Source organism: Phyllobates terribilis, unplaced genomic scaffold (assembly GCF_046119375.1).
Source record: "Phyllobates terribilis strain yellow unplaced genomic scaffold, ASM4611937v1 Scaffold_1__5_contigs__length_1240528914, whole genome shotgun sequence".
In the NCBI taxonomy this organism is placed as follows: domain Eukaryota; kingdom Metazoa; phylum Chordata; class Amphibia; order Anura; family Dendrobatidae; genus Phyllobates; species Phyllobates terribilis.
This window is the reverse complement of record NW_027362761.1, coordinates 39,702,287-39,726,331: the sequence shown is the minus strand read 5'-3', so window position 1 is coordinate 39,726,331 and position 24,045 is coordinate 39,702,287. Positions and strand designations below refer to the sequence as shown.

The 24,045-nt window shown below is 47.5% G+C and overlaps 1 protein-coding gene across 1 annotated transcript in view; it reads right to left on the bottom strand.

Moving 5' to 3' along the window:
* Positions 1 to 24,045, bottom strand: part of NDUFA13 (NADH:ubiquinone oxidoreductase subunit A13) — a 45,002-nt gene that overhangs the window by 5,708 nt on the left and 15,249 nt on the right. Inside the window, exon 4 of the mRNA XM_073651606.1 lies at positions 17,514 to 17,583. Coding sequence (XP_073507707.1) covers positions 17,514 to 17,583 — 70 coding nt within the window. The remainder of the gene's footprint in view (positions 1 to 17,513; positions 17,584 to 24,045) is intronic.

The window sequence follows — 24,045 nt, the reverse complement described above, 5'->3', positions numbered from 1 at the left end:
GGTGTAAAAAGGAAAAATACAGGAGATCGTTTGTTCCAACAGCTATGGGGGTGTTTAACAAATGTCTGAAAAGCAATGTCTAAAGTATTCCAAATGTTATGTTATCATATGTGTCATGTACGAGATCTGTGTTCTGCTGCTGTGATACCGCAATTTCCTCCGGGATAAATAAAGTATATCTTATCTTATCTTATCTTAATGTTGTGTTGGAATGTGGATGTACTTTGACAGTTTGAAGGGAGTAAATTATATAAACTGGCATAGTAGGTTCTGAACGGCTCTAAGATCTCCCTAGTCAAACAACCAGGGCTACTATCAAGTGAGAAACCAGGGATATTATCCAGCAAGTCATGTGAAGTAAATAAATTATCTAGTCTAGAATAGCTATTATGTGCCACTGAGTGATAACTATAATCCCTGACTCTTTAGTAGACCACCCTCCACAGGTCCACCAACCTGAGAGATAGCAAGTCCCTCTATTTTGCATAGTGCGGGGAGAGAAACAGAGGACCTACATGATGAGTCTGAGGCTGCGTGGCCACTATGCGCTTTTCAAGTATTTTTGCCGTGGAATTTCTGCAGCGAAAACGCTTAAAAAACGCTTGGTAATGCGTGCCCCATGGTCCCCAATGATAATCCGCATGTGCTGTGCACATGCTGTGGAAATTTCCGCTGCGGGTTATCATTGCGGAAAAATACGCAGAATGTTCATTAATTTTGCGGACACGCAGCGTAATTGCCGCCATTGACTTGCATTGAAACGCATAATATCCGCGTGGGCACATTTGCACATACGGATATTAGGCGATTCTATGTCAGACTTCTCCAGACTCTGGTAACCATAGAACCTGTTAAAAAAAGAATTTAAAATAAAGATTATACTTACATTCCGATGGCCCCCGGTGTTTTCTCTGCTCCGTCCAGTCTGTTGTCCTTTCACACCACCGCGACCCATACAACAGACCGGACAGAGCAGAGAAAACACCGGGGGCCATCGGAAGGCAAGTATAATCTTTAATTTTTTGCCATTTTTTATTCTTTTTTTTTTTTAACTATTACTTGGTCACACTATATAAATCCATGCCGGTTGCATGGATTTATATAGTGTGACCAAGTTGTCAAGCACTTTTCCAAGTGACGCTAAAATCGCTTGGACAAGCGCTTGATAATCCGCATGCAGAAATGCATGCAAAGACGCTTCACAAACGCTTCTACCTGGCAGGAAAAACGCATGTACAATCTGCATGCGTTTTTTCCTGCCAGGGAGATGCGGAAAAAATATGCAGCATTTCTGCATCGTGGGCACTTAGCCTGAGTGTCTAGAGTAAGATTAAAAGCCACCTCCCAGCTTAATATCTTTTACATAGATAATTACTGTATGTCTGTGATGAAAGCCGGCCGGTGGGTGCAGCTCTCTGGCGCCCCCTTACCTCTCAGGTCAGTCAAGGTACTGCACCTAGAGAAAGTAGTGCCAGGAAGCTGCAACCAGCGCAGGGAACACGGTAGTGTGTTATCCCTTCAACGTCACTAAACCGTAACGTCACTATACAGCACAACTCGCTAGCGCCCTCTTAGCCTCAGGTCAGTCAAGGAACTGCACCTAGGATAAGCGGTCGCCAGGGAGACTGTCCTGTAACCTACTGGGTATCGGGGCCCTCTGTAGTGAGGGCGGTATATATATCTTCCTTGGCCGCGCCAGGAATATATATATCTGAACCTCCGACCGTCACTACCAGCCTTCCCCAATCCCCAGTTGGTATGCTGCCACCAGTCCCTATTTTAGATATACGCCCAGTCCGTGAATGGGCCTATATCGGGTCAGGAACCAACCCTGGGTAGCGTTTTTGGCTTGAGCCGAGCTCACACGGACGTGCGTTCGTTATGCAGAATAAAAGGCAGGCCCACAATTACTTGAGGTAATTGATTATAATAATACACTAGATACACGATATACAACTAAATATACACAGGTATAAGGTCAGGCTAAACTATACAACAATGGAATACAACACACAGAATCACCACAGCATATCAGTTACCGGTTTCTTGATTTTCTTGTGACGCAGGGAGAGGATTCTGCGGTCGCAGGCACGGTTCTTTGTTACAGGCTGAGGCCTACCACCGCATGGTCAAACTGCTCCTCCCCTTGGTGGCCTCAGCTGGTGCTCAGATGTTCAGCACACCACTCTTGGGTCAAAAACTGACTTGTCTCTTGTCTGTCCTGCTATCTTACCTGCCCCGTCCCGCCCACTGCTGGTGAGGTCAGCTGGCTCAGTCTCCACCCTCAGGTCTAACTTCGATCAGAAGCCCAAATTCTATGGAACCCAATAACTTCTTCTGGGATGGTCTCATGATACCCCCAGGGGTTCCCATGGATTCGGGCCGCCGTAACCGACCTTTTGATATCAATTATGATACCATACGGTCCTCAGGAATGGCTCCGCGCTATATCTTGGCTTCCAGAGCACGTACAAACGTCTACCGCGGAGGCTTGTGTGCGCAATGGCTCCGGGACGCCGTGATATTTTTTTATTGGCCCATCCCACGCAACATGCGTGTACTATTCATGTTTCTATATCTTATGCCTCCATGCTTGTGACAGACAAAGAAACTAGTCCTATGGGACAAATGGTCAGGTACAGATAGACGAAGCACCCCCCCCTGCTGGCTGTGTTTCCTCTCGAAGTCTTTGAAGCTCCTAGCATTCAAGTGTTAAGTAGGCTTCTTATCTTACAGGAGCCTGGATGGGGGGAAACTATCTAGTTGACGTTTTAACAGAAGGTCCCAAGGGTGGGGGCTGCTGAAGTGTGGCCATCCCTGGATATGATTTATCATTACCAAGATGGCGGCTACAGGTTCATCACACCTCCCCCTATACGAGGGCGCGAGGGGGTAGCACATTCCTGTGTTCCCCCGTGCGTCCTTCTGCACCCTCCCCTTGCCGGGATAACCCGTCAGCGTTACCGTGGTCACGGCCTCTTCTGTGGCGAATGGAGAAGTGGTACTGCTGGAGAGCGAGGCTCCAGCGTAGCAACCTGCCATTCGACCCAGAGACCGTGTGTAACCAGCTGAGGGGGTTGTGGTCCGTCTCCACGGTGAAATGGCTCCCGTACAAGTAGGGCTGCAGACGCTGCAGGGCCCATACAATTGCCAGGCATTCTTTTTCCACCGTGGAGTAAGCCACCTCCCGGGGCAGTAGCTTCCTGCTCAGGTACAAGACAGGATGTTCCTGGCCTGTCGTGTTGACCTGACTTAGCACAGCACCGAGGCCAAAGTCACTGGCGTCGGTCTGTACCACAAACGGCCGGTCGAAGTCGGCAGCTTGCAGTACAGGGGAGCTACTTAGGGCGGCCTTGAGTGCCCCGAAAGCTGTCTCGCAGGCGACTGTCCAGTCGACTGCGACGGGCAGCTTCTTCTTGGTGAGGTCCGTCAGGGGCTTGGCCAGGGTGCTATAGTGTGGGACGAACCTCCTATAGTACCCGGCGGTCCCCAAGAAGGACATCACCTGCTTTTTGGTCCTAGGAGTGGGCCAGGATGCGATGGCATCCACTTTCCCCGGTTCTGGCTTCAGAACCCCCCCGCCTACCCGGTGACCCAGGTAGAGGACCTCACTCATGCCCAGCTGGCACTTTTCTGGCTTGATGGTCAAGCCTGCCCGGTGGATCCGACCGAGCACCTGCCGCAGGTGCTCTAGGTGATCCTCCCAAGTGGGACTGAAGACTGCAATATCGTCCAAGTACGCAGCCGCGTACCCTTCAAGTCCCTCAAGCAGCGTATTGACCATCCGCTGAAAAGTGGCAGGGGCATTCTTCATGCCGAATGGCATCACTGTGGACTCGTACAGTCCAAAAGGGGTGATAAAGGCAGAGCGTTCCCTTGCCGCGGGGGTCAGAGGAATCTGCCAGTACCCCCGGCTCAGATCCATGATGGTCAGGTACTTAGCCCCGGCCATCCGATCGAGCAGGTCATCGATGCGTGGTATGGGGAACGCATCGGTGGCCGTTACAGCGTTGAGCCCCCGGTAGTCCACGCAGAACCGTGTAGTTCGGTCCTTCTTTGGTACGAGGACTACAGGCGAGGCCCACGCGCTGCTGGATGCCTGGATCACCCCCAGCTTCAGCATCTCGTCTATCTCTTGGCGCATGTTTCCCTGCACCTCGAAAGAGACCCGATATGCTGAACGCCGGATCGGCGGGTGATCGCCAGTGTCCACGTCGTGGACAGCCATCTCAGTCCTTCCGGGCAGGCTGCTGAACAGCCCCCGGAAGGGGTGCAGGGTGGTCCCCAGCTGGGACCGTTGGTCCTCCGTGAGCTGGTGGCCAACCCCCACATCCTCGATGGACCCACCCGCCTTGGCTTGGGTGAGCAGATCCAGGAGGGTTTCTACCTCTCCTTCCTCGGGAAGGTTGCACACTGGGTGGGCAGTCGCTTCCCGCTCATGATGAGCCTTCATCATGTTCACGTGGAAGGCCTTCCTCCTTCCACGGGCGTGATCCAGGGTGACCAGATAGGTGACGGCATTGAGTTTCTGGTGCACGAAGTAGGGACCTTCCCAGGCTGCCTGAAGCTTGTTCTGTGGTACGGGGACCAGTACCCACACCTTTTGACCCACCTGGTAGGTCCTCTCACAAGCATTCTGGTCGTACCACCGCTTCTGGTCGGCCTGGGCCTGGGCCATATTGTCCTGCACCAGCTTTGCCAAGGCCATCATCCTGTCCCGGTGGCGCACGACATACTCGATGACCGACACCTCGGGGGTGGCCAAATCCCCTTCCCATGCTTCCTTCACCAGAGCCAGGGGGCCCCGTACCCGTCGCCCGTACAGGAGCTCAAAGGGGGAGAACCCCGTTGAGGCCTGCGGAACCTCCCGGTAAGCAAATAGGAGGTGTGGGAGGTACCGCTCCCAGTCTCTCCCGTGGGAGTCGACCAACATCTTAAGCATCTGCTTTAAGGTGCCATTGAACCGCTCACACAGGCCATTAGTCTGTGGGTGATACGGGCTGGCCACCAGATGTTGCACCTGCATTTGCTTACAGAGGGACTCCATCAGCCGCGACATGAACTGGGTCCCTCGGTCGGTGAGCATTTCTTGGGGGAAACCCACTCTGGAGAAGATCTCCAGTAAGGCGGTAGCCACCTTGTCGGCCCGAATGGACGACAAAGCTACCGCTTCCGGGTACCGGGTGGCATAGTCCACTACCGTGAGTATGAAGCATTTCCCGGAGTGGCTGGGAGTGGACAGAGGTCCAATAAGATCCACAGCAACCCTCGAGAAAGGCTCTTCGATGATTGGCAGAGTTACCAGTGGGGCTTTGGGGCGCGGCCCCGCCTTCCCCACCCTCTGACAGGTGTCACACGAACGGCAGTAGGCACCCACCGCGGCTCCCATCCCAGGCCAGTAGAAATGCTGAGCTATCCTGGCCTTGGTTTTAGCGATCCCTAGGTGTCCGGCCATCGGAATCTCGTGTGCGATCCGCAACAATTCCGCCCTGAACGGATAGGGTACCACTAACTGTCGGTCCCTGGGCCACGCCTCCGGTGAACCCTGCTGGACCGTTACCCGGTACAGCCGTCCCTGGTCCCAGACCACCCGCTCGCAGTCTGACTCCATGGGAGGCTGTGCCGCCTGTTCCTTGAGAGCTTTCAGGCTGTCGTCTGCTTCCAACGCAGCCTGAAATTCCTGACTTGATGTGGCCAGAATCGACGAAACTGCCACATCCTCTGTCAGCCCCTCCGGGCATGTCACCTGGCCGCTGTCTGACCCGGCAGACACTTGGTCAGAAGTGGGGAAGCCGTCGGACCTCTGCAAGGCTCCTTGGGCTCCGGCGCTCCCACTCCTGGTGACAGCGGCTATGACCGCTGTGACCGTGGGTAGTGCCTGCTTCCCCTCTGTTTCTGACCAAGCCGCCCGATCAGGCAGGCTTCCTAGGCCTTTGGACATCTCGGATGTGGGGAACTCCTGCCCTGGGGTCTTACCTGGCGGCTCCTCTCTTGGGACACCCCCACCTCCCATGGCCTGTTCCTCCCCCTGCAGTGGGCCTATACTCAGCAGCCTGGATACCCCTGGGAGCCCTACACTGCCGGTAGCTGCCCCCCTCTCCATCCCTGAGCTTCCCTCTACAGAATCCTGCCCGCCCCCTCCCTCACCGGAGGACAAGAGGTCACGGCACGCCGGCTGAGCACCTCTGCGGGCATCCCCACACTCCCCACCTGCTTTCACTAACCCTGTTTGTGTTGTGTCTGTGCAGGTGTTACCCTCAGGTTTCACTCCCTCCTCCTCAGCAGGACACACACTACATACAACATGGTTGGCATTAGCAGCAGACAAATCAATACACTCTTGGGGGGCCGAACTTGGGGGTTCAGAGGGTACATACTGCGATACTAGACGCCCCAAGTCGGTCCCTAATAAAACATTTGCGGGAATATTTGGCGTTACTCCCACCTCCCGCATCCCCCTTCCGGCACCCCAGTCCAAATACACCATGGCAACGGGAAGTGCCGGCTCCACGCCTCCAACCCCGGAGACGGAAAGAGTCTTTCCTGGTACCAAGTCCTGGGGGGACACCACCTCAGGCCGTACCAGTGTTCGTTCAGCGCCCGTGTCCCGCAGTCCCATGACCGCAGAACGGCCTATGGTGACGGGTTGGATGTTGTCCAGGGACCTACCACCACCCCCTCCCACACACAAAACATTGGGCGCTCTCTGGGACTGGGATGGGGTCTTTTGGCGCTGGGGACACTCAGCCCTAAAGTGTCCTGGTTTGTTGCATAGATGACAACGTCTTACGTCTGGTCCTTGCCTGGAGAGGGCAACAGGGGGATACACCCCTTGTGTTCTAGGGGCCGGGGAAACAGGGGCATGACTGGGCTTACCCCCTCTCCAGGTGCTGCTGGCAGACTTCTTCAGCTCAGGCGCCCTGTTATTGGCATACTCGTCTGCCAGGGCGGCTGTAGCAGAAGCCCCTGTTGGTTTTCGGTCACGGAGGAACTGTCGGAGGTCCTCTGGGCAGTTCCACAAGAACTGCTCCGTGACGAACAGTTCCTGGACCTCCTGGCGGGTAGTAAGCGCTAGACCCGAGGTCCAGTGCTCTGCGGCTCTCAACAGCGCCCGCATATGATCGGTCCAGGTGTCCTTGGGGCCACGCAGCAGGCTCCGGAACTTCTGGCGGTACGACTCGGGAGTGAGGTTGTACTGCCGGATCAGGGCCCGCTTGATGCAGTCGTAGTTCTGTACCTCCCCGGCAGGTAAGTCCCCCAAGGCATCCAGGGACTTACCCCTCAAACGGGGGGTCAGGTATCTGGCCCACTGATCCCGGGCCAGATGGTGCTGAAGACAGGTCCGTTCAAATGCCACCAGAAAGGAGTCCAGGTCCCCATCCTTCTCCAGTAGAGGGAAGTCCTCAGCTCGGACTTTGGACGACTTGGTCTCCTGATGGGTTGGTTGCTCTAGCGGAAGCCCCCGCTGGGCCAGGTCCAGTTGGTGCTGGCGCTCCGCAGCTCGCTCTGCACGCTCTGCAGCTTCACGCTCCGCAGCCTCCCGGCGCTCCGCAGCTTCGCGCTCCTCCTCCGCTGCCTTCTCTGATGCTGCCAGGAGGGTTTTGTAGACGGCATCGCCATGAGACTGGAGACTTGCCATAGCCGCTTGTAAAAGGGCTTGTGATCTGGACAGGCTGGGCTGGGTAGGTGGTGGGCAGCCCACTGCGGGACCGTATACTGGGGACTGGCTCCCTGAGGTGCCCGGGCTGGACTCCTCCTCGCCATGAGTAACAATGTCCTCCCCTCCTGCCACACGGACCGTAGCATTAGCCTCCTGCAGGGTCTTGCTCCTGGTGCCGTCTGCCATCTTGGTAACCGACACCGCTGCAACCCTGAGTTTGCACACACCTTGTTATACTTTTAGCCTGACCGTCTAATGTTGGGCTGACCTTAAGACTCCAGCAGTGGAAGTTACCACTGGCAGTCTTTAGTGCCTGGGAGTAGGGGTCCCACAACACTATTATTCTGCAATCCCACCGCTCTGCCACCAATGTGATGAAAGCCGGCCGGTGGGTGCAGCTCTCTGGCGCCCCCTTACCTCTCAGGTCAGTCAAGGTACTGCACCTAGAGAAAGTAGTGCCAGGAAGCTGCAACCAGCGCAGGGAACACGGTAGTGTGTTATCCCTTCAACGTCACTAAACCGTAACGTCACTATACAGCACAACTCGCTAGCGCCCTCTTAGCCTCAGGTCAGTCAAGGAACTGCACCTAGGATAAGCGGTCGCCAGGGAGACTGTCCTGTAACCTACTGGGTATCGGGGCCCTCTGTAGTGAGGGCGGTATATATATCTTCCTTGGCCGCGCCAGGAATATATATATCTGAACCTCCGACCGTCACTACCAGCCTTCCCCAATCCCCAGTTGGTATGCTGCCACCAGTCCCTATTTTAGATATACGCCCAGTCCGTGAATGGGCCTATATCGGGTCAGGAACCAACCCTGGGTAGCGTTTTTGGCTTGAGCCGAGCTCACACGGACGTGCGTTCGTTATGCAGAATAAAAGGCAGGCCCACAATTACTTGAGGTAATTGATTATAATAATACACTAGATACACGATATACAACTAAATATACACAGGTATAAGGTCAGGCTAAACTATACAACAATGGAATACAACACACAGAATCACCACAGCATATCAGTTACCGGTTTCTTGATTTTCTTGTGACGCAGGGAGAGGATTCTGCGGTCGCAGGCACGGTTCTTTGTTACAGGCTGAGGCCTACCACCGCATGGTCAAACTGCTCCTCCCCTTGGTGGCCTCAGCTGGTGCTCAGATGTTCAGCACACCACTCTTGGGTCAAAAACTGACTTGTCTCTTGTCTGTCCTGCTATCTTACCTGCCCCGTCCCGCCCACTGCTGGTGAGGTCAGCTGGCTCAGTCTCCACCCTCAGGTCTAACTTCGATCAGAAGCCCAAATTCTATGGAACCCAATAACTTCTTCTGGGATGGTCTCATGATACCCCCAGGGGTTCCCATGGATTCGGGCCGCCGTAACCGACCTTTTGATATCAATTATGATACCATACGGTCCTCAGGAATGGCTCCGCGCTATATCTTGGCTTCCAGAGCACGTACAAACGTCTACCGCGGAGGCTTGTGTGCGCAATGGCTCCGGGACGCCGTGATATTTTTTTATTGGCCCATCCCACGCAACATGCGTGTACTATTCATGTTTCTATATCTTATGCCTCCATGCTTGTGACAGACAAAGAAACTAGTCCTATGGGACAAATGGTCAGGTACAGATAGACGAAGCACCCCCCCCTGCTGGCTGTGTTTCCTCTCGAAGTCTTTGAAGCTCCTAGCATTCAAGTGTTAAGTAGGCTTCTTATCTTACAGGAGCCTGGATGGGGGGAAACTATCTAGTTGACGTTTTAACAGAAGGTCCCAAGGGTGGGGGCTGCTGAAGTGTGGCCATCCCTGGATATGATTTATCATTACCAAGATGGCGGCTACAGGTTCATCACAATGTCATTTCAAGCTGGTTTTCTAACTAATAAAACAATCTTATATACAGATACATAGATGTAAGTGATATAGAGTGGGGAGTATTCTTTTGAATGTTTGTCAAATGTTTCAGATCACAAAACAAAATGTAAATATTAGACAAATATAACACAAAATGCAGTTTTAAAATGAAGGTCTTTATTAAGAGAAAAAGAAATCCAAACCTACACAGGGCTGTGTGTGAAAAAGTGATTGCCCCCTAAACCTAATAACTGGTTGGGCCACCCTTAGCAGCAACAACAGCAGTCAAGAGGTTGCGATAACTGGCAATGAGTCTTTTCCAACGCTCTGGAGGAATTTTTGCCCACTCCTCTATGCAAAATTGTTGTAATTCAGCCACATTGGAGGGTTTCCGAGCATGAACCGCCTTTTTAAGGTCATGCTGCAGCATCTCAAATTAAATTAAGGTCAGGACTTTGACTAGGCCACTCCAAAGTCTTAATTTTGTTTTTCTTAAGCCATTCAGAGGTGGACTTGCTGGTGGGTTATGCAGCAGGACAATGATCCAAAACACAAGTGCGCTTCAGCTTGAAGTCACGAACAGATGGCAGGACATTTTCCTTCAGGATTTTTTGGTAGACAGCAGAATTCATAGTTCCATTTACCACAGCAAGTCTTCCAGGTCCTGAAGCAGCAAAACAGCCCCAGACCATCACACTACCACCACATTTTACTGTTGGTATGTTGCTCCTTTTCTGAAATGCTGTGTTCCTTCTACACCAGAAGTAATGGAACATACCCCTTCCAAAAAATTCAACTTTTGCCTCGTCAGTCCACAGAGTGTTCGCCCAAAAGTCTTGGCGATCATCAAGATGTTTTCTGACAAAACAGACGAGCCTTTATGTTCTTTTTTGCTCAGCAGTTGTTTGTGTCGTGTAACTTTGCTATGCATGCCATTTTTGCCCAGTCTCTTTCTTATGGTGGATTCATGAACACCGACCTTAACTGATGCCTGCAGTTCTTTGGATGTTGTTGTGGAGTCTTTTGTGACCTCTTGGATGACTCGTCGTAGCGTTCTTGGGGTAATTTTGGTCGGCCACTCCTGGGAAGGTTCAGCACGGTTCCATGTTTTCGCCATTTGTGGATGATGGCTCTCACTGTGGTTCGCTGGAGTCCCAAAGCTTTAGAAATGGCTTTATAACCTTTTCCAGACTGATAGATCTCAATTACTTTGTTTCTCATTTCTTCCTGAATTTCTTTGGTTCGCAACATGATGTCTAGCTTTTTGTGGATCTTTTAGTCTACTTGACTTTGTCAGGCAGGTCCTATTTAAGTGATTTCTTGATTGAGAACAGGTGTGGCAGTAATCAGGCCTGTGTGTGGTTAGGGAAATTGAACTCAGCTTCCCAAAGATGTGAAACCACAGTTAATTTGTGTTTTAAGGAAGGGGGGGGGGGGTAATCACTTTTTCATACGGGGCCCTGTAGGTTTCAGTTAGCTGTTTAATTATGTGCGCCATTGTCAGCTATTCACATTAATGGAGCACAGCATGTGGTCCCTTATTTACATGTGATATTTTTGGTATCTTAGTCTGTATTTGCAGGGCATACCATTTGATATTTCTACTTTGGGGCTCTCATGTTAGGGATCTGATAGATCTCTTTCCATTTTGCATATATTAGCACCTTACACTTTTAGCACTTTATTGTTTAGATTTACATACGGTCTGATTTCTATGACTGACTACATATGCAAATACCTTAGTTGTGTTTCGTGGATTCATTATTGTCTGTATTGCTAAAGTTCATACTATCTATTATGTCAAAAGACTGGCAGGTTTTCTACTTTTTTTGTATAAATATACGGATTTATTGGTTTAATATTTTATTTATTTTGTGATTTTTTTTTAAGTTTGAAAACATTTTTTAGACTTTTTTTTTTACATTTTTACTTAGTCCCTATATGGGACATTAATTTTTATTTTTCTAAAAAGGACACCGCTAAACAGAGGCCAGACGGAGTCCAGAGTAACTCTGCTGCCTCATTACAGTGAATGGATCCCGCAGGGTTTTCATCTGAATTACATCACTTGGAAATTTAGATGGAAACCCCGATGTAAGTGCTCAGCATAGAGCGCCGGATAAATGTTACGTAAAATGTTCCCAATAAAAGCTTCAACTCAGTCCTCAAAAAAAGCTAGTCCCCACTCAGGTCCGTCATTTGTTAAGAATATAAGGGACTTCCAAGTTACTGGTAGCAGAAAGGCTCTGGAAAAGCGAAATGGCCCTTGCCCCCCAAAAGAAATTCAGAAAATTTTGTGCTCCCAAATCCAAATGCCTATTCTACAATAATTTGTTCTCCAATTGTCAAATAGCGCTCCGTCCCCCCAGATCTCGCTGTATGGCTGAGCGGTACGATACAGCCACATATGGGGTATTGCCACTTTTAGAAGAAATTGTGTGACACATTTCGGCACCATTTTTACCCATTGCCCTGTGTGAAAATGTAAAATCTGAGGGTAAAACATTTTTTTGTGGTAAAAATATAATTATGCTTTTTTCACTGCCCAATGGTATAAATTAAAAAAATACTCACTACTTCCCTAGATGAAATTCCTTGAGCGGTGTAATTTACAAAATGGGGTCACTTGTGGGGGTTTCTGCTGTTTCAGCATGTCAGCGACTTTTCAAATGTGACATGGTGTCTGCCACCTATCCCAGCCAACATAGCGCTCCATTCTCTTCCAAACCCTGCCGTACACCAAAGCAGTGGTTTTCCCCCACATATGGGGTATCGGCGTACTCAGGAGAAATTGCACAACAAATTTCATGGTGCAATTTCTCCTGATATCCTTATGATAATGCAAAATTAGGGAATGAAAAACATTTTTTTGTGGGAAATATGTGAAAATTTTATTTTTACGGCTCAATATTATAAACTTCTGTGAGGCACCTGGGGGTGCAAGTTGCTCACCACACATCTAGATAAGTTCCCTAAGGGGTCTAGTTTCCAAAATGGTGTCACTTGTGGGGGGTTTCCACTGTTTAGGCACATTAGGGGCTCCCCAAATGCAACATGGCGTCCACTAATTATTCAAACAAATTTTACATTCAAAAAGTCAAATGGCGTTCCTTCCCTTCCAAACCCTGCCGTGCGCCCAAACAGTGGTTTTTCCCTACATAAGGGGTATCAGCACGCTCATGAGAAATTGCACTACAAATTGTGTAGTCCATTTTTTCCTGTTACCCTTGTGAAAATAAATTTTTTTTAACATTTTAGAGAAAAAAAGTTAAATGTTCATTGTTTTCTTCCACATTCCAAAAATTCCCGTGAAACATCTGAAGGGTTAATAAACTTCTTGAATGTGGTTTTGAGCACCTTGAGGGGTGCAGTATTTAGAATGGTGTCACTTTTGGGTATTTTCAGTCATCAAAGTGACTTCAAATATGATGTGGTCCCTAAAAAAATGGTTTTGTAAATTTTGTTGGAAAAATTAGAAATTGCTTGTCAACTTTTAACCCTTATAGCTTCCTAACAAAAAAACATTTTGGTTCCAAAATTGTGCTGATATAAAGTAGACATGTGGGAAATGTTATTTATTAACTCTCTTGTGTGACATATCTCTCTGATTTAAGGGCATGAAAATTCAAAGTTTGAAAATTGCAAAATTTTCTAAATTTTCGCCAAATTTTTTCACAAATAAACGCAAGTGATATCGAAGAAATTTTACCAAAATCATGAAGTACAATATGTCACGAAAAAAAATCTCAGAATCAGGGGAATCCGTTGAAGCGTTCCAGAGTAATTACCTCATAAAGTGCCGGTGGTCAGAATTGTAAAAATTGGCCCGGTCACGAAAGCAAAAACAGGCTGTGGCGCGAAGTGGTTAATGAAATTAGTGATGTGCATGGTGTAAACATTGGCTGAGCTACATGTGAGATTGAACAATACCTGTGGCCCAGGGAGGTGTGAAATACAACAATGCCCTGAGCAACTGAATGGCAGACCATAGTGCACATGCACTATGACCCGCCGCTCCCCACGCAGTGAGGCTGTGTAGTTCCCAGCTTCATTGTACATGCGCTGTGACGAGTGGCTCCAGCCACACACAGTGAAGCTGGGAACTTCACTGGGAGCCGCTCGTCACAGTGTATGTGCAGTGAAGCTGCGAACTAGACAGCCTCACCGCGCACGTGAAGGGAGCAGCAAGTCATAGTGCATGTGCAGTGAAGCTGCGAACGACACAGCCTCACTGCGCACGCGCAGGGACCCAAGGCTGGCCTTGAAAAACTGCGCATGAGCGCCACTAATATCAGCACTCGCTCGGAGCAAAATTCAAATACGTGGGCGGCGCCAGCACTGAATGCTGCGCCCGCCCATGACTGAATACGAGGATCACCCCTATGACTGAAAACGAGCAGGCAGGATATAAGTACATAAAATGTTATAGGTTCATTATAACACCACTAATTTTAATGAAAAAAAGCTGGTTAGTGATGAACATTGCATCACAAACAACGCAATAGGGGCAGTGTAGATAGTAGATATGACATGACGGGTTCCCTTTAAAATCTTGACAGTGCACTACATAAAGCATACCTTTTTTTGCTATATAAAATGGTATTAAGAAAAATGTTTAATATTTGTGTGTATTTAATTTATTTTATTACATTTCTTGGAGAAACCCTTTAAGGCGCACCTGTCAGCAAGTTTGTGCTTAGTAAACCACATACACTCTCAGGTGGGCGCAGTTACACTGAGTAAAATGATACCTTTGTTGATGAAATCAGTCCTGTGGTTCCTTTATAATCTTTAAGATATGCTCGTGTTTTGGGGCGGCCTTTGGGGAGGGGATTTATCTGGTGCTCTGCTTATGTATTCATATGTATAGCTTCTGACAGGTCACTGTGCTTTCAGTGACCTGCCTACTATTTTAAATACTGCCTGTGTAATTGAGTTCCAAACCTGAAATTTACATGCAGCAAAATGGCCCTCGTGCATGCGCAGTAGCGCCATATTGCTGCAGGCAAATTTCTTTTCCTTCCAGCAATATGGCACCACGTGCCGCGCATGCGCAGTAGCATCTCTCGGCAATTACAATGGCAGCATTTAAAATAGTAGCCAGGTCACTGAAAGCACAGTGATCTGTCAGAAGGCAGAGAAAGGAATACATAAGGAGAGCACCAGATAAAGCCCCTCCCCAAAGGCCACCCCGAAGTACAAGCATCTCAATATGTCAGAAATTACAAAGATTATAAAAGAATCACAGGATGGATTTCATCATTAAAGGTATCATTTTACTCAGTGTAACGGCGCCCACCTGACAGCATATATGGTTTACCAAGCACAATCCTGCTGACAGGTATGCTTTAAATGTCTGTGTGTGGCTAAAAACTGTGTTTGTTTGCTACTGATATGAAGCAAAAGTACACTGCTCAAAAAAATAAAGGGAACACTTAAACAACAGAATATAACTCCAAGTAAATCAAACTTCTGTGAAATCAAACTGTCCAGTTATGAAGCAACACTGATTGACAATCAATTTCACATGCTGTTGTGCAAATGGAATACACAATAGATGGAAATTAATGGCAATTATCAAGACACCCTCAATAAAGGAGTGGTTCTGCAGGTGGGGACCACAGACCACATCTCAGTACCAATGCTTTCTGGCTGATGTTTTGGTCACTTTTGAATGTTGGTTGTGCTTTCACACTCATGGTAGCATGAGATGGACTCTACAACCCACAGAAGTTGTTCAGGTAGTGCAGCTCATCCAGGATGGCACATCAATGCGAGCTGTGGCAAGGTGGTTTGCGGTGTCTGTCAGCGTAGTGTCCAGAGGCTGAAGGCGCTACCAGGAGACAGGCCAGTACACCAGGAGACGTGGAGGGGGCCGTAGGAGGGCAACAACCCAGCAGCATGACCGATATCTCCGCCTTTGTGCAAGGAGGAACAGGAGGAGTACTGCCAGAGCCCTGCAAAATGACCTCCAGCAGGCCACAAATGTGCATGTGTCTGCACAAACGGTTAGAAACCGACTCCATGAGGGTGGTATGAGGGCCCGACGTCCACGGATGGGGGTTGTGCTCACAGCCCAACACCGTGCAGGACGCTTGGCTTTTTCCACAGAACACCAGGATTGGCAAAGTCGCCACTGGCGCCCTGTACTCTTCACAGATGAAAGCAGGTTGACACTAAGCACATGTGACAGACGTGACAGAGTCTGGAGACGCCGTGGAGAGCGATCTGCTGCCTGCAACATCCTTCAGCATGACCGGTTTGGCAGTGGGTCAGTAATGGTGTGCGTGGCATTTCTTTGGAGAGCCGCACAGCCTTCCATGTGCTCACCAGAGTTGCCTGACTGCCATTAGGTACCGAGATGAGATCCTCAGACCCCTTGTGAGACCATATTGCTGGTGCGGTTGGCCCTGGGTTCCTCCTAATGCAGGACAATGCAAGACCTCATGTGGCTGGAGTGTGTCAGCAGTTCCTGGAAGATGAAGGAATTGAAGCTATGGACTGGCCTGCCCGTTCCCCAGACCTGAATCCGATTGAGCACATCTGGGATATCATGTCTCGCTCCATCCACCAACGTCACGTTGCACCACAGACTGTCCAGGAGTTGGCGGATGCTTTAGCACAGGTCTGGGAGGAGATCCCACAGGAGACCATCCGCAACCTCATCAGGAGCATGCCCAGGCATTGTAGGGAGGTCATACAGCCATGTGGAGGCCACACACAATGTGTGTTTTTCCACTTTAATCTTGGGGGTGACTCCAAATCCAGGCCTCCATTGGTTAATAAATTTGATTTCCATTGATGATTTTTGTGTGATTTTGTTGTCAGCACATTCAACTTTGTACAGAACAACGTATTCAATGAGAATATTTCATTCATTCAGATCTAGGATGTGTTATTTGAGTGTTCCCTTTATTTTTTTGAGCAGTGTATATGAGCTGTTACGCACAGAAGTTTCACGCCTCCCAAAACAATTTCAATTTTTCTTTACAACTATGTCAAGAACAGAAGGTCCTAGAGTGCTGAAACTCTGTAAACCCTGCTGAAGTGTCAGATTTACCCATGTGCCAAATTTGATGCAGATTGGTAAAGTTATTTAGCTGTGCATAAAGAACAGAAATTCATAACACACATATATTATTTATATACATACATATACACACAACCTCAGGTTAGCGTGGGAAAAATAAATAAATCATAGCATGCTCTAGTTTGGTCCGATCTACAGACCAGACTATTGCATGTCAATAGCAGGCACGCTGTGTGGACGCGAACACGAAGCCAGTGACACTGAACTCAATGCTATTCTGAAGGGAATCTGTCAGCAGGTTTTTGCTACCTCATCTGAGAGCACCGTAACGCAGGCAAAGAGAAGTGGAATCCATCAACGTGTCACTTAGATTACTGGGTGCAGCCGTTCTGACAATCAGTTTTAAGATTTACAATGAAGCAGAGCTGAGAAAGCTGCCCCCGCCCACTCCAGGTTCTGTATATACAAAGTTTATAGACAGTGAGCAGCTTATCACAGGAGGGGGCGTTGCTAGACGTCTGGCAATGTTAATCTCTTAGTGATAAATCTTTCACAGTTGGTAAACAACAGAAGGTACCTTGACAAGTGACATGTCCCCGAATTCTGTGTTTCAGCCGATCTCTCCTGCTATCCTTAGATTACATAGCAAAAACCTGCAGACAGATTCCCTTTAACCTTATACAGGTCATACGCTATATTTTATGGTCTTCATACGGTCCTTAATGCATGGACTGACTGCACGTCTCTCGACCCAAGATTGCAGCCCCATAGGCATATGTTACAGTCGGGCACCTGACAAAGGGTAACACATGCTGTCTCCTGATTTAGCAAAACTAACCAGTATAATATCAGGGGAACTCAATACATGATAAGTTCAGGTTCATTGCAGATTGGATTATGAAAACACTGATCTAATTCTTTGACTTTATTTTAATCACACAAACATTTAAGGAAATATGGGATGTTCTTACCTTCCAGTCTGGGACATCCTTCATAATAATGGCCTCTTGCTCCAGGTTCTCTCGCAAAACACGTAATGTCCTTTTAAAAGATTAAACAGGTAAATAAAACTATGCTGTATAGATTGGTTATTATAAGCTTTACAGACAGGATGGCAATTTTAATCTGGGGAGAAGGCAATCACAAAACACTGGTTCATTTTAATCATACTTGTCTCAGGCCGCTACATAAAAGCAGCATTAGTTACAAGGCTTTAATAAACCAGGGCTGGTGGTGTTTTCATGTTGGAATCACATGCGCAATCCTAGATACATCATCGAGCTGTTAGTATGATCTTTGTGAGGGACTATTGCCATAGTATTGTTATTTATTTTGTATTTGCTGTATGTTGTGCTGTGTAGTTCAGTGATATAAGACTATAATAAACCTATACTATAAGCTAGTTGTCGGTCAGTCGTGGAAAATCAGCAACCCAAGTACAAATCTAATAGCCCACTATACCAAGGTTCACCGTGGAGCAGACTCAGTACATCAGATCTATAATATAATCGTAGATGTGTCAGATGCTGGCTATGTAATATAACCAGTATCTGCCGCGTGCAATGTCCAATCTCATGTCGACGCAGATGAATTGGTGAAACATATGCTGTGTGTCTCATACCTTTTACATACACAAACTATGGGTATCAATCATGTACTGAGGGAACCCCAAAGTCCTATCTCCTAATATACAGGTTTAAGCAGTTTGTAAATAAAAATTAAATAGAATATAAAGTAACACTTGCAGACATGGGGACTTTTTCATCTATTACCGCATTAAAATAAATGTGTAAATGTTTATCGTGAAATTAGATTAAAGGTTGTGTTTTCTTGGCCTGTTAGAGAGGGGTTTATATCTAATGAGGCTTTGCCCCTTTTTGTGCCCAGTTAGTTGAATAGTATCTTAGCACCTTCATGCCCTTGCGATTTTCCGTTTTTTTGCACTATCGTTTCCCCCCACCTCATCCCATAACTTTTTTACTTTTCCGTCCCCATAACAGTACGAGGACTTGTTTTTTGCAGGACGAGTTGTACTTTTGAATTAGACTATTGGTTTTATCATGTGATGCACTGGAAAGCAGGAAAAATAATTTCAAGTGAGTTGAAATTGCATAAAAAAATTGCAATTGCACAATTGTTTTTTGGGTTTTTAATTTACCATGTTCATTACATGGTAAATCTGACCAGGCAATAGGATTACCCAGGTCAGTACAAGTAAAGTTTTTTTTTTTTTATTATTATTTATTTATTTATGCGGTGAAAAATAAAAACAGAAATTTGTAAGAAAAAATACATTTCGGTTATATCAATATTTTCCAAGACCCGTTGCGTTTTCATTTTTCAGGATATCAGAATGTGTGAGGGATTATTTTTGCGCCCTGAACCAAAGTTTTTAGTGATACGATTGCCACTTATTGAATTTAATTGAAATGTTGCAGCAGCCAAAAAAAAAAAATGTAATTCTGGTGTGTGGATTTTTTTTTATCGTTACACAGTTTACCTAGATCAGACTTTTATGAACACAGCAATACGAAATGTTTATTTTTTAAATTTATTTTTAATGTGGCAAAAGAGCGAGATTTGAACCTGTGGGGGTTTTTTTTGTTTTTTTTTTTACTTTTCACAGTCCTCTTAGGAGACTTGAAGCTGCGATCATAGCAGAAATCATGATCTCATATGAAGGCCGGCCATTGACTGTCGTTCATAGGAGGATTGCAATGCCAAGCACGGGGGTTATCAGCAAACCTCCAGGGGTCATGACATTGGCATCCCACGATCGCATGACAGGAGCGCCTATGGGAGGGATGAATGACGCACTTCCGGCCGGCGTGTTAAATCCAGAGCCCACATCAAAGGCAGGGATACAAATATACATCCAAGGTTGTGAAGTCGTGAATACTAAAGATTGTTAAATATTTAAGAAGCAAAAATAATAATAATTTTCAATATTTGCCTTCTTTCCTTTCGATTTAATCTTATACAGGATGAATTTTGCATGCCAGCCATGCGTGACAAAGATCCCAGATTGGGATTGAAACACACTAACAGATTGCGTTTTTTTTTCTTTCCTATCAAAGAACACTGGGAGGGAGTTTCTCTGGAACTACATTCATCAGGCCCAGGTTTCAAGGCATTTTCATTTTATTGTTTCTCAGAGATGCAGTTTTACACGGATAAGTTATCGTACGTGGCAGCAGCTATTCCTGTAAAAAAGGCCCAGTCCAAGGATATTGGTATTGTTAACAGGATATCCTAAATTGCCAAGCCCACTCACTATATACAGTTGTGTTATATGTAGCACAACTTTCAGGTTAGTAGATTCTTGTCAACCTGATTGTTGGAACCAGCTATATTAGGGAAGAGCTCCCTAGAGCAAAATTTCACAATATATTCTATCATGTTATATTTATTAATACATCAGTACAGTTGTGGCCAAAAGTTTGGAATCTGACAAACAAAACAAAACGTTTCACAAAGTTTGCTGCTTCAGTAACATCCTAGCAAAAGTGAAAAAAAAAAAATAGAATTAGTCCTTACCGGTAATTTGGTTTCTAGAAGCCTTCCACGACAGCATTGGAGGATGTTGTCCTCGCCCTATTGGGGGACAGGAACACAGAGGTTAAAAGCCCCTTCCCACCGTCAATCCCCAGTGTTTAACAAGATCACCTGGAAAAATGGTTACCTGACAGTTGTATGGAATCCATAGGGAGAGAAATTCGTGCTGTTGTGGAAGGCTTCTAGAAACCGAATTACCGTTAAGGACTACTTCTATTTTTCAATACGCCTTCCACGACAGCATTGGAGGAATACCAACTATATTTTATTAGGGAGGGACAATAGCTTGTAGGACTTTCCTACCAAATGCTAAATCCCTACTGGATGATAAGTCTAATCTATAATGCTTGGAAAATGTGTGAAGGGAAGACCATGTAGCTGCCCTGCAGATCTGCTCTGAAGATGCGCCCGCTCTTTCGGCCCAGGAAGTTGATGTAGATTCTCGTAGAATGTGCCTTCAAGGTAACAATGTAATCGGTGGTTCCATCTGTTGGTTGATGTAGGCTTCACTTTTGCGTTTAGGCGACTGGCAAAGATCTACGTCAGGGAGACTCCATTTTGCTACTAGCGACTGGAATATTTGAGGATTCAGGTTTCATCCTCCTGGCTAGATGTCTTTCCTGCTTAGAAAGTCTGCTTGAATGTTTGAGCCCTTCAGGTGAATTGCTGAAAGCGATAGATGTTGTTCTGCCCATAAAAATATTCGAACTGCGATCTGTTTCAGGCTGTCTACCTTCGTACCACCTTGATGACGAAGGAAGGCAACTGTAGTCACATTGACCGAGAGTACCTTGATGTGAGTACGTCGGATTAGGTCTTTTGCCGCTCTGAGCGGTTTTTCTACTGCCTTTAGCTCCCTGAAGTTGGAGGACCTGGCACTTATCTCGGGACCCCATCTGCCTGGAAAAGGAGTCTGGGTCACCATGGCTCCCCAGCCTCATATACTGGTATCGGTAGTCACCGTGATTAGAGGGTCCTGGGTCCAAGAAATCCCCCCTCTGAAGATTTCGGGAGCTTAGCCACCAAGAAAGAGGAGAAGTTTTTATCCGGCCGGGGGTCCAGGTCTGTTTGTTCAGTGAGTCTCGCTGTCTGTGCCAAGATCTTAGGATATGATCCTGGAGAAGCCTTGAGTGCGCCTGGGCCCATGATACCGACTGGATACAAGCAGTCATTGACCCCAATACAGACATTGCCGAGCTCAATGTTGGGTTCTCCTGGTGTCTGAAAATTGAGACCTTGGTTCTGAGAGCTGTTTGATGATCCAACAGAAGAAAGGACGTTTGTTTGTTGGAGTCCAGCAGGACACCATGGAATTTCCTCCTTGACGAAGGAAGGAGTTCCGATTTTTTGCGGTTCGGAATCCAGCCTAATGAGCGAAGAGTTTCTAAGGTTATGGAAACATGAAGATTGAGGGTCACCACCGAAGGGGCAACAATCAACATGTCGTCCAGGTATGGAATTATGCAGACACCTTGTTTTTTGATGAGTGAAATGACTTCTGCCATAATCTTCGTAAACACCCGGGATGCTGAAGAGATGCCGAATGGTAGTACATTGTACTGGTAGTGTTTTGTTATGTTGTCCCCGGAGATTGCAAAGCGCAGGAACTTCCTGTGGGACGGATGAATTGGCACATGGTAGTATGCATCTTTTAAGTCTATGGTTGCCATGACGTAGTCTTTCCCTATTAAGGGAATAATTGATCTTATAGACTCTATCTTGAACCGTCTGTATTTGATGTGATGGTTCAGGGACTTTAGGTTGATTATGATGCGTGGGGTCCCCGACGGTTTCCGTATTAGGAATATTTTTGAGTAGTGATCCATCCCTTCCCAGCTAGGGGGGACTGGAGATACTACTCCGGAATTCCGAAGGTCTTATAAACAGACTGATAACAGTTCCCGAGCTCCCTGAGAAGGAAGGGACATGACCCTCAGAACCTGAGGAGGACGAGTCTCGAACTCCAATAGAAGACCCTCTTCGATGGTATTGAGGATCCACTGTCAGAAAGATATTGCCTGCCACTGGGGAAAGAAATCCGAGAGATGTCCCCCTACACGGACCAAGTCATTGCTTGTCCTGCTGCTGTTGTTGTTGTTGGGGTACAAGGATGTTACGGTCCTTGCCACCTTTAGGATAGCTCCAGCGCCCAGATTTTCCCTTTTTCTTATACTGTGAGGGGTGATTCTGGGAAGGTCGAAAGGAACGTTTCTTAGTTTGTCTCTATTCAGGAAGTGTTATCTTCCTGTCCGAGGACTTTTCCAGGATATCATCCAGGGCTGGCCCGAATACATATTTCCCTTGAAAGGGAATGGAGCAGAGTTTAACCTTAGAGGTGACATCCCCACCCCATGTTTTGAGCCACAGCACACGGCAAGCAGTATTGGATAAAACAGTTGCTCTGGCCACGATCCGGACTGACTCAGCTGAGGGGTCTGCCAAGAAGCCCGTAGCTTTTTGAAGGAGGGGAATGGATGTCTGCCCTGGACGTGCCCTGAGACAGATGTTCCTCCAATTGGGCCAGCTACTTGAAGAGGGATCTGGCCACACAAGTTGATGAGATGTTGACCTTAAGGGAGGCAGAAGAGGTTTCCCATGATTTTTTAAGGACGCTTTCCATTTTCCGGTCCCATGGGTCCTTCAATTGGGATGAGTCCTCAAAAGGCAAGTGAGGTTTTCCTCACTACCCTTGCCACCTGGATGTCCACCTTAGGAATGTCCCACTCAAATTCTTCACCTTCCAGCGGAAATCTATGCTTTAATTCCGAAGGGGTGGTGAGACGGTTTTCCGGGGTTTCCCATTCCTGTCGGATGAGATCTCTAAATAACCTCATGAACTGGAAAACCAGTCTGCTTTTTTGATCTAAGGCCCCTAAACATCTCATCCTGAACGGAACAGGGGACCTCAACTTTCTCCAGCCCCATAGTGCCTCTAACGGAGTTCAGTAATTCCTCTAATATCTTCCAGTTTCTACCTTTTTGGCAGGCCCTAAGGATGCCATTTCATCAAAATCATCAGAGGCAGAGCTACTAGCATCAAGAGACCACATCCGAATCTAACTCTTGAATCTTCCTCTTAGGTGGAGAGGGCCTAGATGAGGCATAAACAGGTAGGGCAGCAATAGTTGCTTGGACCTTCTGTCTAACTACCTGGACCTCTTGTTTAACAAGTGATCTAAGCTCCTCGATTAGCGAGGGGTTTTCTTCTTTAATTATTTTATCCGTACAGGGTCAGCACAACTTCTTATAGGATGAGGAAAATTTTTTAGCACAGATGCCACATCTACGGGGCTGGTCTTTATCCTTCTTAGAAGCGGGGGCCTTGTCTTCCTAAGAGAGGGGAAGAGAAGGGATAGCCATGTAACTAGAAGGAGAGGAAACCTAGTGTCATCTAAAAGAGAGGCTGAGATAACCCCTTTAGTGACCCAACCTGGTACTACTCACTGTAGCCAGGGGCGTGCTGGGCTCTGCAGGGATACTGGATCTGTCACCTTCCATGGTGGAGATAGCCTTACCTTTGGTGTTTTCAGGCGGGTTTTTATGTGAAAAAAAACATGCCCCCAGCAAGGAACCTCAGTCCTCTCCCCATTCCGGTCACTTGAGGGCCAATCCGGATCGATATTAGCCTTTGCCGGCTCTGGGATGCACTCAAACGTCATGCGTTCCAGCGTGGAACGCATAGTCCGGAAGTGACAAGGACCTGTGATGACGTCACTTCCGATGCGCGCGCCTAGACCACCCAGGAAGATGGAGATGCCGGAGAGCTGGAACAGGCCTCCGGCATGAATTACCCGACTAGCTTTACCCTCTATGGGGCGAAGGAAGCAAGGACGGTTCCAACGGGAGCAGCATGGAGGGAGGAGGGAGCACCCCGACAGACCGCTGCCCGGCAAGTATATTTAACACAATGCTGCCCTGCCGCCCCAACAGCACTGCAGGACCTCTCCA